The sequence below is a fragment of the Zalophus californianus genome, chromosome 5 (genome assembly GCF_009762305.2).
Source record: "Zalophus californianus isolate mZalCal1 chromosome 5, mZalCal1.pri.v2, whole genome shotgun sequence".
NCBI lineage: Eukaryota > Metazoa > Chordata > Mammalia > Carnivora > Otariidae > Zalophus > Zalophus californianus.
Genome location: NC_045599.1, coordinates 136,142,948 through 136,160,459, shown reverse-complemented (window position 1 = coordinate 136,160,459; position 17,512 = coordinate 136,142,948). Strand labels below are relative to the sequence as shown.

The 17,512-nt window shown below is 37.0% G+C and overlaps 2 protein-coding genes across 3 annotated transcripts in view; one reads left to right on the top strand and one right to left on the bottom strand.

Annotated features, from left to right (window-relative positions):
* The window catches only part of CDH12 (cadherin 12), a 1,005,284-nt gene that overhangs the window by 838,940 nt on the left and 148,832 nt on the right, over positions 1-17,512 (bottom strand). The gene's annotated exons all lie outside the window — the stretch shown is intronic.
* Positions 15,509-16,427, top strand: LOC113929033 (apolipoprotein D-like). Its single transcript, XM_035727654.1, has one exon. The coding sequence runs from the start codon at positions 15,615-15,617 to the stop codon at positions 16,119-16,121; it is 507 nt and encodes a 168-aa protein (XP_035583547.1). The 5' UTR covers positions 15,509-15,614; the 3' UTR covers positions 16,122-16,427.

The window sequence follows — 17,512 nt, the reverse complement described above, 5'->3', positions numbered from 1 at the left end:
GAAGGGAGAAATGAAGGGAGGGGTATTGGAGGAGGAGACGAACCATGAGAGACTTTGGACTCTGAGAAACAAACAGATGGTTCTAGAGGGGAGGAGGGTGGGGGGATGGGTTAGCCTGATGATGGGTATTAAAGAAGGCACATACTGAATGGAGCACTGGGTGTTATACGTAATGAATCATGGAACACTACATCAAAAAAAAAAAGTCAGATGACTAACCATCTCTCCCACCTAAGTGCCCCAACAATACAAATTTTTATACCTTATTCATTTTTTTTAAAGATTTTATTTATTTATTCGACAGATAGAGAGACAGCACAAGCAGGCAGAGTGGCAGGCAGAGGGAGAGGGAGAAGCAGGCTCTCCGCTGAGCAGGGAGCCAGACGTGGGGCTCGATCCCAGGACCCTGAGATCATGACCTGAGCCGAAGGCAGACGCTTAACCGACTGAGCCACCCAGGCGCCCCTATACCTTATTCATTTTTTTCTATGATTTATTTTCTTCAGTTTTGTCTTCCAAATCCCATTTAATATTTCAGCTTTTCACTTAATGTAAATTCTATCATATATACGAATGTTATATATCTCAATTAGAGAATATATAAGGTTCAACTATTTTAATGCATCATAGTTTATTTAATTAGTCTTTCATCCATGGAAAAATACTTGTTTTGAATATATTGCTACTGTAAACATTGCTATAATGAGCATCTCTGCATATAAATTTTCATTACATTAGAGTTCCACCATTTGAAATATTGAGCCAAAAGTTATTGGCATTTTAAGTGCTGTTCACAGGCATCAAAGCCAGAGAAACCAAGGTTTTAATTTCTTTACAATATGTGGTCTCATCATATCCTTCGTGAATAGTGTTTTTCACCACTATTCTGAAAAGGGGAAAAAAATCCCATTTTAATATCCCATTAGTGTCTGGAAAACAAAATGAATTTAAGCAAGAACAAGATGGGTTCATTTTAAGACTCTCTCCTAGACCCAACTATCCAAGTGTAGACAGTCTTTTCTACACCATAACATTTTTCTTCAGTAGTATCCCATTTGCACTTACCACACATCTGGACCCTCATTTTGGATGCACCTATTGTGAAATGGCCTTATTACAACCTAATCACACCCACCTATATTACACAACAGAGTCATTGACAAAGACACAACATTAAACCTGCTAAACATGCATAAATCCCTTCAATTAAAACTCTGCAAGATCATATTCATGTTGAACATACAGACTAATTGTTAATATTCCTTAACTGTGCTAATGTAATCATTTGTGCAAATTAAATTCTTTATAAAATTTTTTCTGAAATTTCACTGTGTAATACTAATAGGAAACATCTCTACTGAAATGATAGTTAGCTTTTAACTATGATTACACCCTAATTTCCACATTTACCATGTCCTCCAAAGTCACTTTTTAGTCATTTTTGTGTACCATCTTCCATCTATAGTCTAGATATTAAGTTCATTGAAGAAATGGTGCATTTAAGTCTTGAACCATCAGTGTCATTCTTGATAATAGAAACGATCAAACAAACATCATCAATAAAAAACACCATCACATTAAGCGACAGTTCCAAAAAAAATTACTGCTTTGTGAGGAAATTAAACTTTCTTGAAAATTTCATTGAAAAGAATTGGTTTCTCCATTATGACATATAAAGTATTTATTTACTCTGGGCTCAAATCTGAAATATAATGCACCCATCCTTTCTAAAATGAAAACCCAGAACATTTACTTTAATTTTACATCCTCTGTTGTCTCCTATTTCATGTTAGAGCTTGGTTTCTTCTAGATTAAAATTAGTTATAAGTTTATTTTGGGGGTTATCTTTAGATCGTAAAAGTATGGCAGATGCTAAAACAAATAGTCTCAAAAAAAAAAAAAAATAACCTTACGCTCCTTCAGGGAAACTGTAGTCATTGGGTAAATAATCTAGTCCTTGTCCAATTATTGGGCAGTGCTATAACACTGATACAATAAAGCCAATCCACTCTCAATAGAGTGGGAGGTTGGTGTAAAATTATGCTGAGGTAGCAATGTTAGATGTGTTCACAACTAGTCTCTTGTAAACAAACACATCTGCGAGAGCAATAACAGAATATGCTATTCAATCAAAATGAAAATATTATCAAGACCTATTCTCTCACTTTGTCATTCAAGTAGATTCACACAGTATTTCATTTATGAAACTAATACCTATGTACAATTCACTGCACACCCGGCACCATGGTGAATAAGGGAGATACACAGTTAACTCTGATACACAAGGCCCATGCCTTCACAACATTCATTCAAAGCAAACACATGCACACTGACACACACACACACACACACACGTAAATATGAATTAACTGCTATTCTCAGAGCCCTTCAGTTGTGCTGAGAAATTATAGTTGTGATTTGAAAATATAAGGGAGGTCAGAGATGTTTCTTTTGAGAAAGTATTGGCCACAATGAGGTTGGAGAAATATGTGAAACGGAAGGAAAAATGTTTCTAGGCAAAGGCTACAGCTGTATAGGATGTGCACAGTCACTGTGGTAGAAGGAAGTGTGATAATTTTCAGGCCATTGTGGTTGGAGCACAGAGGGAATATGGCCCAGTATGTGGTGGAGGCCAGGGGTATGTGGCTGGAGTTATTTAGATTACATTTGATGATGCCATCCTCTATCAAAACCTATGGTAGGTTTATTTCTGAATTTAGTAAAGGATACTGACTAGAGATAGGGAACAAAACAAAAATATGTATCATAAATGTAAGAGTAATTATTCTAAATGTAGTTTGCTGTTATCTGAGAGTAGCAAAAGCATGAAATAATCCAAGGACATTCCTATGTATGACATTAAAAAGGAGCAGATCCCTTAGAAATGAAAATTTAAAGACACCTAGAAATTCTGGATAAATATATTTATAAAATGAATTCGCAAAACATTCTAGGAAATCCTCACAACACAAAGTGAAGCGGGCAGCCCTGGAAACTGACATGCAATCTGCTATTTTCACAGCTGACACTCTGGCCATTCCCCTGTGCTCACAACCAAGGGCCTTGGATGCTTGGCCAAAGGAGGAGAGAGAGGAAATCTTTGGCATCAGCAAGAAGCAGCTTCAACTGAGACGGAAACACAAAGAGGGCCACTCAACTTTGAAAAGGTGGTGGGGGACGGTTTTCTGTCCAACAAAGGAGAAATCAAGAAAGCTGGTCAGCCTCTGCCAGGCCCCAGTGTTGATGGGGAGAAAGGGAACAAACAAGGAAATACACTGAGGATTCCTAAACGCAACCCCATCCTCATGAAATTTGTTGGGCCAAAAAAAAAAAAAAAAAAAGAATGGGAAATGATAATTCAAACAAGTAACCAGAAGGAGACAAATAGTCTTTAATTTAAAAAGTTATATTTGGCACACAAAGCATGTAAAACTGGACCGAAATATACAGAAATTTTGTGTTTGTGCACCTAACAAAGAGCCTAGAAAAATGTACAACAAAAAATTGATGAAATTACAGGGAGATATTGAGCCATCCTTGATCTTAACAGATTTAACAATCTATCACTCATTAATTTTGTAATCAAACAGGAAAAATGATAGAGATTTTAATGTGTGCCCATTAAACTGCACTATTAATAGACCTAATGTGTATTTCTGTACCACATAATTAAAAAAATGTATGTTCTTCTCTTATATAAATGATAATTTTTGAAAATTATTCTTACATTAGGTCATAAGGCATTCTCAAGAAAACTCAAAGAACTAATGTACAGACCCCACCTTCACTGAATAGAAGAGAGGTAAGTTAAAAATGAATAACCCATCAAAAATGTGGAAATCCATATAGTGTTGACAGAGTACCACTGAAGCAAAGTAGTCATAAAGTTTACAATTTTTTTCAGAGGAAAACTGAGAGCTCAGGTGATTGAGTGTATGGCAGAGACTGAGAGGTGTAGTTCTATGATACTCATAGAAACACTGATCCTCTTTTTTCTTTCCATTGGGAGAAAGCCAACTGGAGTAGAGTCTGCATTTTCTAGTTTCCTTGCACTCAGGTGTGATTATACATAGGATTTCTGGCCAATTTGGCATAGATGATTTACCTTACATCACGCGTCTTATATCGTAAGTCATACCATATGAAAGGCACTTCAACACAATAGAGCAGCCCAGGTTCCTGAACTAAAATACTAACCCTATTGGATTGCTTAAACCTAGACTATTACATTAAAGAGAAATAATATTCCATCTAATTTACATTATTTTGCATCTGTTTCATAGTCAATTTTATCTCCTAATCAATACAGAACTCAAATTGATTTTAAAAATGCCGATCGTCTACCTCAGAAACCCTCAAGCTCCTAGTACTGACTTTGAGAAGTGAGTATGTTTCATACTAAATATATTCTGCATTTGAGTAAAGAGAAATAAAATACATTTAGGTTTATTTAAAGCAAGGGTTGACTTTCCATACATTTTTTATTCATCACAAGGAATAAAATTATCCTTGCACACATGTGCTGTTCAGATTCTAACACAGGAAAAAGGACACTGTCAGCCAGACGAGCTGAGATGATAAGGGCTGTGGCCAACTGAGCTACAGAAAGATTTCTGGAATAAGATTTCTACCTAGGATCAATAAGTTGTTATTTTTGTTTGTTTTTGTTTTTTGTTTGTTTGGAATTAGGAAATTCCTTCCTAATGCTATTTATCTCAACCTCTTGGGGGCTAGGGTTCTTACCTAATACATACAGTGTAATGATGGCCTTTCCTGACTTCAGGTGCAATTAAACATTAAAAATTTGCAAAAGAGAAACACAGTCAGGAATGGTACAGGCAATCTACACCTTTCCATCACAGAATAAGAGAATTTCTAAATTCTACCTTCACAATTAGCTGGTCTTTTGCCTTTTCTAGTTGACAACCTTAATGGAGAGGACATGGTATTTGGGGTTGGAAAAGCTATGCCTATTTGGATTCTGCCCTTAGCCTCATAACAAAACAAAACCAGATTCATGATAACCTCACAGGATTGTTGTGAGGGTTAAAAATTATAATATATTTGAAAGTTACTGGCACAATTAAAAATAAATAAGCCATCAAAAAGTAGAAATATTATTTATTTGTTATTTTTTATTATTTTTTAAAGCTTTTTATTTATTTGTTTGACAGAGATAGCAAGAGAGCACAAGCAGAGGGAGCGGCAGAAGGAGAGGAAGAAGCAGGCTCCCCGCTGAGAAGGGAGCCTGAGGACCCAGGGCTTGATCTCAGGACCCAGGGATCATGACCTGAGCCAAAAGCAGACAATTAACCTACAGAGCCACCCATGCATCCCTATTTATTTGTTATTATTATTATTCTTTAATATCTATTTGGTCACTATGCATGAATGTCTTGTGTCAATTAGACTCTTAGCACGTAGAATTAAGGGTCTTCATCTTAAATTGTTTGCTTCTCCATTAGAGCATCACACAGTATTCTTTATCCTAGTACTTTCCCAAACAACGATTTGTAAAATTAAGAAAATCCCAGGAAAAATTAATGATAACGAATAAAACTTTAATAAAGGAGAAAATAATAAATATAAACATTGCCATAGTGTCATATGAAACATGATATGAAGATCTGCAATGGATTCTAGGGTCAAACCATGGTGGAAAATTAACTGGTTAACCAAAAAGCAAGGAGTTAATATGAAATCACAGAATGTTCAAATAGTCCTACAGGTTTGTCATTCCATATGTAACCTGACAATATTTTAAAAGGTTTAGCAACACCCCTCAAAAAAAAAAAAAAAAAGCACAGACTTCAAATAGTTCTTCCTCTTTAAGAAACAAAATTCATCCTTAGGGGGGAAAATATATAGTTACTTGTTTTTAAGTGTGTGTTAAATGTTGTCTTGCCTTTAAGTTCCATAAGCTTGCGTTAAGTTTCTGCGAATTTTCTAATAAGCAGATTTTGTTATAAATCATTAAAATAATATGTAAATCTTATTTTTATGTTTAGAAGAATTCCCAGTAAATGAATTTGTACTAAATGGATATGGGATTTACCATATACATATTCTTAGAGGATGTTTTTAATTGGTTTTTCTAAACAATTTGTCAACTTATTCAATTTTCAGGGAAACCTAAAAAAATGTTTGTGACATAACACAGGAACAATTAATAATTGATTGACTGATTAAAAAAAAAAACACTTGAACTGAGTATGTTGATGGAACAAAAATAACTGTACTCTCTGAAGGAAAACTTGAGAGCCAATCATCATAAAACCAAATCCACAATCTAACGCTTAAGTTAACTTGCAATTGTTGAATAGAAAGCTGCTATTTAAGGTTCATATTTTCTAATATTCACTCATTATTATGCAGGACTTTTGAGTTCAAATTAAATTTTATTTCATAAAATTTTTTATGTACATAGACCTATGTCTGCATGAGTATTTTAACCTAGTCACTTCAAGCAGTGAAAGATACATAGTAAATGCTCAGTAAATGATGCTAGGCTATTATTACCTTGACAAGAATGCTTCCATTTTTACCCCATGAAATCTGGATGGGTTAGACATTTTATAATGGTAAACACAATTATGTTTTTAAAAAATGTTTGACATAAAATGTAATGTCAATGGCACCTGGGTGGCTCAGTTGGTTAAGCATCCAACTCTTGATTTTGGCTCAGGACATGATATCAGAGTTAAGAGATCAAGCCCTGCATCGGGCTCTGCGATGGGCCTGAAGCCTGCTTAAGATTCTTTCTCTTTCCTTCTTTCTCTGTCCCTCCCTGCTCCCCCTCTCTAAACAAACAGGGTCCCTGGGTGGCTCAGTTGGTTAAGCGACTGCCTTCAGCTCAGGTCATGATCCTGGAGTCCCAGGATCGAGTCCCGCATCGGGCTCCCTGCTCAGCAGGGAGACTGCCTCTCCCTCTGACCTTCTTCCCTCTCATGCTCTCTCTCTACCATTCTCTCTCTCTCTCAATAAATAAAAATCTTTATAAAAAATAAACAAAAATGATGTCAAACCATTATGTACAAAATTTCATATATTCATTTGCCCTGATAAAAATTTGTTTGATTAGAGTTGCATACTTATTCTTCCTTTTAATGTTATTATAAATATAAAATATATTTTATAAGTTTCTCAGGATCAAAACCCCATTTTTATTTATTTTTACTTTTGTATTTGTTTTAACCAACAAAAGACTTTTGGGTAACTAATCTAGATGCTCCTGGACTGTTATTTTAAATTGGATGTAATCATATTGAGATCCATCTATTTCAGAAAACCTGTTCCAAAAAAGGACTCAGGCCAAAATAATTTATTTTCCATAGTATTTGGAATCAAACTCTTGGGTTTAACCTGGAATTTTTTGAGTACTTGAGTACTCAAAATTCATTTTGAAGTGGAATGCTGGCCCTAACCATTAGCCCTTGGGAAGTCTCTTCCCTGGAAGTTTATTCCATGCATGCGGGAAGTGAATTTGTGTTTGGGCAAAGTACAAGTGATGTTTCCAAACTTGCGGTTGCTATAACATCAGCTTTGCCATCCGGTACATCTGTTATCTAGAGTTTTATATTCCTCCACAGTCATCAGCACAGACACTCAGGGTTTTTCAAAAATTAAGCCTTAAAATTACAGTATTACTTCAGAAATTGTATGTTAATCGGTAAATCTAAGAATCTTGTTACTTATCTTTTCAGTTTCTCTGAAAAATAATTTGATGGTATTACCTCAGCTGCCTAAGCATGATTTCATGAATTATAATTTGATAGCATTTGTTCAGCTGACTGAAGAATGATATAGGTCGATTCCATCCGAAGAACGCATCTGCATCCCCGAGGAAAACTTATTTGAAAGTATTGGTTATCTCCCTTGTTCACAGATTCAGCAGTCACTGATTGTGTTGAGACTCCGTGCCAAGCACTGCGATGTATACTGGAGAGAGAAGACCTGTCTCTCAGAGTTCAAAACAGAGCACAGAACCTGATTCATTAACATAGATACGACTCGATGGACAACACAGAGAAAACTGAAGAGTAGGAGTGAGAACCAAAGTACTATGAACATCAGAGGGAAGAGAGTAGCGGAGCCTTTACTGATAGACGGGTGAAGGGTGGATAAGGGTGCAGGAATGCATGCTCTAAAAAGAAAGGATGTGCAAATGTGACCCAAAGCAGCTGTCAAGTTTAGAAATGGGAGGTAGATAAATAATATGGGGAAAATCTGTTTTCCAGAATTCATTTCTTGGAGAGGTGCTATCTTTGTTTGGAATAAATGTTTGGATTATTTGCTAAGTTGTGTGTGGCGGGGGGCAAGAAGGGGGTAAAGTTCTATTGTTCTAAGGAGACCTGTTTGCTACAACGCTTCAGGTTGTTCCTGATGTTTGCAACGTGGGAACTATTTCCTGCTCTGCCCTGTACAGTACTCTAATATCCATCCAATTTAGACCTTTCTGCTGAATGTTAACATTGTTCCTGGTCATGCCTAAAAATGAGTATCTACATCCACTGAGGAAAGATAAGCATATTCCTTAGATAGAATTCTTTTAAACTGAGAGAGTTCTCTATCATGGGGGCTTTTCATAAATCGTGTGCATGTTTAATTCACAGCAGGGCCCTAGACACAAGGAATGTATTCACTTTCCGACTGCATCCTGCATTTTAATAATGGCTATTTTAGCTAATCCATGTTTATTAGATATACATTTATTGTGAAAACTACTCAAATTCATCATACTCAACTTCCATTTCCTGAGAAGAACATCAGTTTATGTCTTTAGAAAGTAATATGAATACCCTGTAGTACAATGTAGATTAGAGGAAGCTATATTGTGCTTTGTCCTGAAAAAATAAATTGGTAAATACAAGTCTAAAAATCGTACCACTCTTGGAGCACCTGGGTGGCTCCCTCAGTTAAGCATCCAAATCTTGATTTTTGGCTCAAGTCATGATCTCTGGGTTGTGAGATTGAATCCTGCATCTAGCTCTGCACTGGGCATGAAGCCTGCTTAAGATGCTCTCTCTCCCTCTCCTTCTATACCCCCCTTTCCCCCAAAAAAATCATACTCTTTCCATCACCCACCCCACTCTCATCTCTACAGATAAAGTGAGAGCTCTAGTATTTTGTGGACGGTGAGCACTTTACACAGATGTGGAGTAAAATACCCTGGAAATTCTAGTGCTGCTGGTACTGGGGATAGAAGAGAATACTTTTGTTGTTGTAGGTTACACTTCACTGTTTTTTGTTGTTGTTGTTGTTGTTGTTGTTGTTGTTGTAGTTGTTGTTCAAGGAACTAAAATTAAGGTTTTTAAAAGGCACTATAAATATTAGGTGTTGTGTTTTGTTTTGTTTTGTTTTGTTTAGGTTAAACACATAGGACATTGTGTAGTGACAAATGTTGGTCCTCAATAACTGGGAGGTGATCTCTAGACTTCTGGATAGGAGTCCTGCCAGATAGGAATGTCTTCATTTTACTAGAACTTTAGCTGCCAGACAGTCTTAACAATGTAAATTGTGATGGGGGATTTTAAGGTCTAAAGGTATGAGCCTAAACTTCTGGGAGAGGCTAGAAGGTGAAAGTCAGCCAAGAAGGCAGTGTCTGATCAAGCACCAATTAAAGCTCTAGACACCAAAGCCTCCGATTGGTGGTACTTCACATATTTTCACATATCTGACTGGAAAGAGGTAAAAGTTCCCATGATCCCACAGAGAGAAAATGACTGGAAGCTCCAAGTTTGCACCCCTTTCTGGGTCCTGCCTTGTAAGTTTCTTCCCTTGACTGAATTTAATTTGTATCTTTTCCCCAAATAAAGTGTGAGCGTAAATATACGGTTTTCACCAAATTCTGTATGTCCTTCTAGTGAATTATCAAACCTAAGGTTGGTTAAGAGGGACTGTCAAATTCATATCCAGCTGATCTAAAGCAAGAGTGATCCTAAGGCCTCCAAACCTACAGCTGTTATCCGAAATGAGGGCAGTCTTGGGGCACTAGGATCTTAACATTTCCTCCCTTATAGACCATGATTTCTGGATTTGCTTTGCCTAGTGCAGGAGGAGGCAAGGCATTACATACCTTTCTTCAGGGAAAGTGTACAGGACAGGGAAAAGGTGAGTATTTTATATTTCCTGAACTATTATTTTCACTATTCCTCTTTAAAGCTTAGCAGACTCTATATGGTTTGCAGCAGGTTCTGAGATTCTTCCCTCCCCTATTTATTGGCTCTGTGACCTTGAACTTGCTACTCTTTCTTAGACTTAGCTTTCATATACTCATCCTTACAGGTGCTATATTAGCATCTACTTCAAATAACTTTTGGGAGGATTCAATGGTATAGTGCCTATCAACGTATTAGTACTAAAACTTTTGTCAAGTTTAAGAAATGTCGTCTCCCATTCTGAAAAGACACCTTTTCCATTTGAGACCTTCTTTCTCCTCTTCTCACTTTGGGATGGGGACAAATAGCTACAGATTGTGAACTTTCTCCAGATGGAATAATAGGGAGAGAAAAGCCTACATAAGTAGTTCTTACCCAAAACGTCCCTACACCTGGTACTTCTAATGGCTGTTTTTCTTGTTAAAATACAAAATGAAAATAAATAGAATATACTAGAGATATCGTGTGCAATATTAATTCAGTAAATGTCCACCATGAGGATTTAAATACTTAAAACATTAAAAAATCTCATACGTGTTTCAAGTTAAATGGAGATATCTTTAATAACAATTAAATGACTTCTAGGAAAATATATTATTATTACACAACTTTGGTCTCATAATGAAACTTTCATATATATCAATATTCCTGTGCACCATTTAAAATACACATCTACACACGCAATTCCATAACAAAGTAATTGTCTTTCTTAGAAAGGCCCAATATTCTTTCTTCGATTTCACAACTTTGCATATACCATTACCCTAACCCAGAAAACCTTTTCTCCTTTCTATCTGCAAAGGTATTTCACATTCGTTACGAGGACCCTTAATTTCAACACTTCTTCAATCCTAAAATAAGAAATTTTGATATTAACGTGTCTAAAACCAAGAGACATCATATATTTAAACTGTACTTTGACAACCACCGCCCCCCCCCCCCCCCCGGCCCATGAAGGTAGCAACTCCATCCTTTGTGCTTCTCCCAGCCCTCTGAAGACAGTTTTGTTCTTCATCTAATAATCTGTTTGCATGTGTATCTCCTATAATGGACAACAGGCTCCTTGGGTGCTAGAGCTTCCTCTTAGGGAAACTGGTTTCATATCATCTTCTCAGAGCCTATCCTGGCTGATGCAAGCACAGTAGCCTCATTTTCTACAACACACAAGACACTGGGGTTGTGCAGCCTTCTCTCCCCATGGGCTGCTGCCCCAGCACCCCCAGCACTAGAATTTATTTAAAAAAAAATGAATGGAATGAAATGGAATAAGATGAAGTAAAATGAAATAAAATCAAATAATTATCTTTGTGCTGCCACCAAAGTGGCTCTTCTATGGACAGGTATTCAATGGCATGTCTGTCCTCCTTTGGCTTTTGATTATACCCTCGAGTGTCTCCTCTCACCTTTGTGACACAATTGTAATATGTATTACAGAGCCCACCAGATTGGGCCATACTTATTTATCTGTTTGCCTCCTACACTGTGAGCTCCTAGAAGTCACTAACACATTCCATGCATCCCTGTACCCGCAGCAACAACCACATTGCCTGGAATACAGTCAGCATGGTTCTGTCTTAAGTAAAAGACATGAAACATAAAGACTTAAGAGTGTGTGGTGGTATCATGCTCACCTTCAAGCTAAGTTCAACTCCACACAGAGTCATGTAATGAAGATATGTTGTGGCACACTTTATTGTAAACAGCTCTTCATTGTAGGGACGCCTGGGTGACTCAGTCAGTTAAACATCTGCATTTGGCTCAGGTCATGATCCCAGGCATCCTGGGATTGAGTCCCACATCGGGCTCCCGGCTCAGCGGGGAACCTCCTTCTCCCTCTGCTTGTCGCTTGTGCTCTCACTCTCTCACAAATAAATAAATAAATAAAATATTTAAAAAAAATTAAAAAATAAACCAGCTCTTTATTTTAAAGGCCATGGTCTTAACACATAAGTGAAGTTTCTTTAAATGTGTACAGTTAAAATACACAAGGACTTACCCTTATATTTTCAATTATAACTACTAAAAATAGGGCATAAAAGCCAAGGAAGAATCAAGAGCCTGCAATCGATTTAAGTATTCACAAATTCAAGTGAAACATATACATTTTGCAGTTAAATTAGGTAAAATAAATCCACCCAGATGTCTTGCCAAATATGAGTACACATAGCTGCTGTTTTTAGCTCCTTCATACATATGTCCCCTCGGAGCAGATGTATATCCATATTCACTCAGGAAATAGTGTGTGCTTGCATATCAAGTATGAAAGAAGAATGAGTGTACAGATGAAAATAACTGCTCTCTATGGGAAAACTCTTAAATCGATGCTAGATTTGCGTTTCTGCCCATATGTGTTTACGTACCTTCAGTCGTAGCTGAGCAAAGTGTATAATTCTGATGTTTCTATTCCTGTTGCACCATTCTGGCACAGAGTTATTGTAAAATATCACCCTAAATGAAGCTGAATTTCACTGAGGGCATCCCTTAAATATAGTTTGTAAACACTGAAAAGCACTTCGTGTTTGAGGGGCAATATAATTCAACATATCTTTATAATAACTCTGAGAAAGATCAGAAAATATAATGCTACTGTAAAGAAGGTAATTGCTAATTCTTTCCTCTAAAACATTTATATGGCTTTAATTTTATAGCCTTTTTTTTATTACAAATATAAGGCATGCTCATTGCAGAAAATCTCAAAAATTTACAAAAGTACAAAAGGTAGAAAGGTGTTGGAAGAAAAAAAGGAAACACATACTTCCCACACTCCTTATGTATGTAGTATACTGCATTACAAATAGAGGATAGAAAATCACTTTTACTACATTATAGGTCTATGTGTTTTCCTATAAAGTGCCCAAAATAATAGAAGGAAGAGGGTTAATTACAAGTTTATTCTTGGGGCACCTGGGTGGCTCAGATCATGGTCCCAGGGCTCTGGGATGCAGCCCAGTCAGGCTTCCTGCTCAGCGGGGAGCCTGTTTCTCCCTCTCCTGCTTCCCCTGCTTGTGCTCTCTCTCTGTCAAATAAATAAGTAAAATCTTAAAAAAAAAAGTTTTATCTTAAATTGGGGTCTAGGGGCACCTGGATGTTTCAGTGGTTGAGCGTTTGCCTTCGCCACAGGTCATGATCTCGGGGCCCTGGGATCCAGCCCCTGGTAGGGCTCCCTGCTCAGTGGGGGGAGTATGCCTTCCCTTCTCCCTCTGTTCCTGCCCCCCCAACCAGCTCATGCTTGTGCTCTCTCTCTCTCTCTCTCAAAAAAAAAAAAAAATCTTAAAAAAGTTAAAAAAAATAAACTGGGGTCTAATAGTTAATACAAAAACATCTATGAGAATACTAAATAAAAACAGTTCAGTCCAGGGCTAAGAGCGAAGATGTCGGTGAAGGCCCATGGACAGATAAGACAACAAAATGACCCTCATCCTAGACAGAGATCTACAACTTCAGGACCCTCCCTGACACAGTCACTGTTCTTGAAGCCCAGTGCCTTTAAAACCTTCACTGTTGATTCTCAACTCAGAGGCATTAACTTGAAGAAAAGGTGGTTTGTTTTTCTCTCATTTTCTTTTTTAAGATTTATTTGGGTAATTACAAGTGGGAAAGGGGAAGGAGGAAAGTGATTTTAGGGATAATTTCCTTTGGCTTTTCAAAGTACAGTTTCTGGAAATGAAATCTGACAGAGAAGAAATATAATAAGCATACACTTAGTTCATAGGATGATGACAATAAAACTCGAGCATTAAATATACCATGTCTGGGGAACATTTCTAAGCTCTTTATGTCTATTTTCTCAATTCTCACAACAGCATGATCAGTATGTGCTACTATTTTCCCCCATTTTACAGTTGAGCAAACTGAGGCACATAAATTTATGTAAATTCCTTGGCATCACAAAGGTAGCAATTGCCCAAGACAGACTGTGAACTCAGGCACTCTGGAATTGGGGTCTGAATTCATAATCACTATAATGGAGAGTTTAGAGTTATCTACCGTTAACACATCATATCTCCCCCACAAAATTCGTATTTTGATGTCACAACAAATTTTTCAAAATATAATTTTAAATGGCTACATAATGTTCTATCTTTTAGAGATGTTATGGCTCACCTAATCAATCATTCCTCTTTTTTAGATTGCTTCTCTTTTCTTGCTATCATGAATTCAGCTGTGATAATGCAGCAAAAAAATATCTTGTTACTGTCTTAATGACTTTGAACTTAAATATTTTTTCTGTAATTATTTTCAAATGATTTCTTTTTTTTATTTCTGATAGAATTTAACCAATTTTAGTTTCATCAGGTGCCTATGAGAAGACTCAGCTCATCACATTCTCAGTAATATAAAATACTACCAACTTAATTTTAACATGTTAGGATTCTGTGATCTTTAAGGCAATTTTTATGAGACATATATCAACTTTTTTGATTGTTTCTATGAAGTGCAATAGTAAGACAGAAAAGAAATTCCAGATTTGAACACAATTCTTAGCTGTATGACATCACATATGAACTCTTTCTGAGTTTAAATTTTCTGACCACCCTAATAGGTCTATGACTTACACCCTCTAATTTAGTGGCTTATGGTAAAAAATAAATAAATATTATCTGAACATGCTCTGCCAACTGTAAAGTGCTATCCAAACTTACACTATTGCCTCTTGATACCATGAGGAATGGACAAATTACATTTTTACTGTGGCACAGGAAACTGAAAACTGTTTACTACAGCACTAAAATTAAGGTAGCTCATTCTGTTTTATCCTTGGCTCTTATCTATTCATTCTGTGTGAATTTTCTGAAGTAATATGCAAAGTCTGAGGACATTAATAGATGTATATTCTCTTAGGCTCATGAGGTGGATAGCAGACACAAAACATAAAGATCCACAGATTTTTATTTTCACTCTTTTTTTTTTTTTAGAGAGGTGGGTGGGAGGGGCAGAGGGAGACTGCCTAGCGCAGGGCCTGACATGAGGCTTGATCTCACAACCCCGAGATTATGACCTGAACTGAAATCAAGAGTTGGATGCTTAACCGACTGAACCACCCAGGTGCCCCAAATTCTGATTCTCTTTTAAAGCATAAAGATATATAACATGTACTCATTTTAAAAATGATTTTTTTAAATTTTTATTTTCAATAGACTATATTTTTTAGAGCAGTTTTTGGTTCGCAGCAAATTTGAGCACAGAGAAAGTTCCACTGACACAACATTGTCACCTAAAGTCTGTAAGTCACCCAAAGTCTTTCAGTAAGGCTCACTTTTGGTGGTGTGTATTCTATGGGTGTTGGCCAATGTAAAATGACATATACCTGCCATTATAGCCTCATATAGAATAGTTTCATTTCGATAAAATAGCTTGGGAGAAGCCAGTCAACAGGAGAAGGCATCCTAAATTGGATGAGTTTGCATGTGGAAACTGCCTTCATCTTGAAAAAAAGGTTCCATCCTCAGCCCCAAGATGGTGAGGGAGCTGCTGCTTCCTGTGCTGGTCGGCCTCTTCAGCGCTGTGGATGGACAAGGCTTCCTCCTTGGGAAATGCCCGAGCCCTCCAATGCAGAAGGATTTTGATGTGAATAAGTATCTTGGACGATGGTACGAAATTAAGAAGATCCCAGTGAGCTTTGAGAAGGGAAGTTGCATCCAAGCCAACTACTCGCTAATGGAAAACGGAAACATCAAAGTGATAAACCAGGAGTTGAGATCTGATGGAACCGTGAACCAAACTGAAGGCGAAGCCACCCAGGGCAACCTTATGGAGCCTGCCAAGTTGGGAGTTAAGTTCTTCTGGTTGATGCCCTCAGCTCCATACTGGGTCCTGGCCACCGACTATGAGAACTACGCCCTCGTGTACTCCTGCACCACAATTGTCTGGCTTTTTCACATGGATCATGTTTGGATCTTGGGGAGAAACCCTTACCTCCCTCCAGAAACGGTGACCTATCTAAAAGATATCCTTGACCTCTAATGATACTGACATTGAGAAAATGACTATCACAGATCAGGTGAATTGCCCAGAGTCACTGTGAGAGGCTCTAAAGGGAACCTGCCTTCACTCCGTGTTACTTCTTTTGCTTTGCTTCCCCCTCCTCACTCCATCCATCCCCCTCCCCTGTTAAAGACAAACCAACCATGGCAAATGGATGCAAACACCAGTAGAGAAATTTGACAGCAGAAGCCCGTGGAAAGAAAGTCAAGGAAAGTTGGCCCAAACACTTAGCCATGCACCAGTCTGTGACCTTGCCAGTCTAATAATAAACTTGTTGCTGACCTGAAAAAAAAAAAAAAAAAAAAAGAATAGTTGCATTTCCCTAAACATCCTCTGTGCTTGGCCTATTAATCACTCCTTCCTGTCTCAACACCAGCAACTACTATTGCTTTTATAATCTTCATGGTTTTGCTTTTTCCAGAATGTCATATACTTGCAGTTATACAGCATGTTGTTTTTTCAGATCAGCTGCTTTCACTTAATAACATACATTTAAAGTTCCTCCATGCCTTTCACGATTTGAGAGCAATTTTTTTAAGTTATGAAATATTTCTCCATTGTCTGGACATATCATAGTTTATGTATCCATTCACGTATTGAAGGGCATCTTTATTACCTCCAGATTTCGGCAATTATGAATAAAGCTGCCATAAACATCCATGTGCACATTTTTATGTGGATTTATGTTTTCCACTCATTTGGGCAAATAACAAGGAGCACTACTGCTAGATCTTATGGTAAGAGTATGTTTCACTTTGTAAGAAACTGCGAACTGTCTTGCAAAGTGGCCAAGCCATTTTACAATCCCACCAACAGTGAATGAGAGTCCCTGTTGCTCCACATCCTCACCAGAATTTGGTGGTCTCAGTGTTTTTTGTGTTTTGGCCATTCCATTAGATGTGTTGTGATATCTGAACATACAAAGAAAACACTTCAAAGCTCACGAATGTTTTTTGCTTATTTCAATATCTGAATAGATTCTTGGAGAGATTGAGGATACTCTTCCTCCCAGAACAACAAAGAATTTCAGACCTTCATTCTAGATGCAATACAAACAGGACCTATAGTGATTGCTGAAGCAGTAGACTATGCATTCATATAAAAACTCCATGAATGTTTACTCATTGTCTTATTTTATAAATATTCTTATTATATTAAAAATAAATAACATTATGTGAATATACATTTCTTTAGCATTCTCAAAGTATTTTTAGGTGTCTTTTAACTAATTATTATAATAAAATGAAATGGATAAATGGGAGAGGTTATCACCATTCTGCATCTAAAAATATATCTTCTGTTTATTAGATGGATTATGAACAGCAGCTTTCCATTTTCACTGTTATCAGGGATGTTACTAAGAATTAAGA

What these genes read in the sequence shown, in the direction of transcription:
- LOC113929033 (XM_035727654.1), top strand. Translation starts at nt 15,615, where the DNA reads ATGGTGAGGGAGCTGCTGCTTCCTGTGCTGGTCGGCCTCTTCAGCGCT.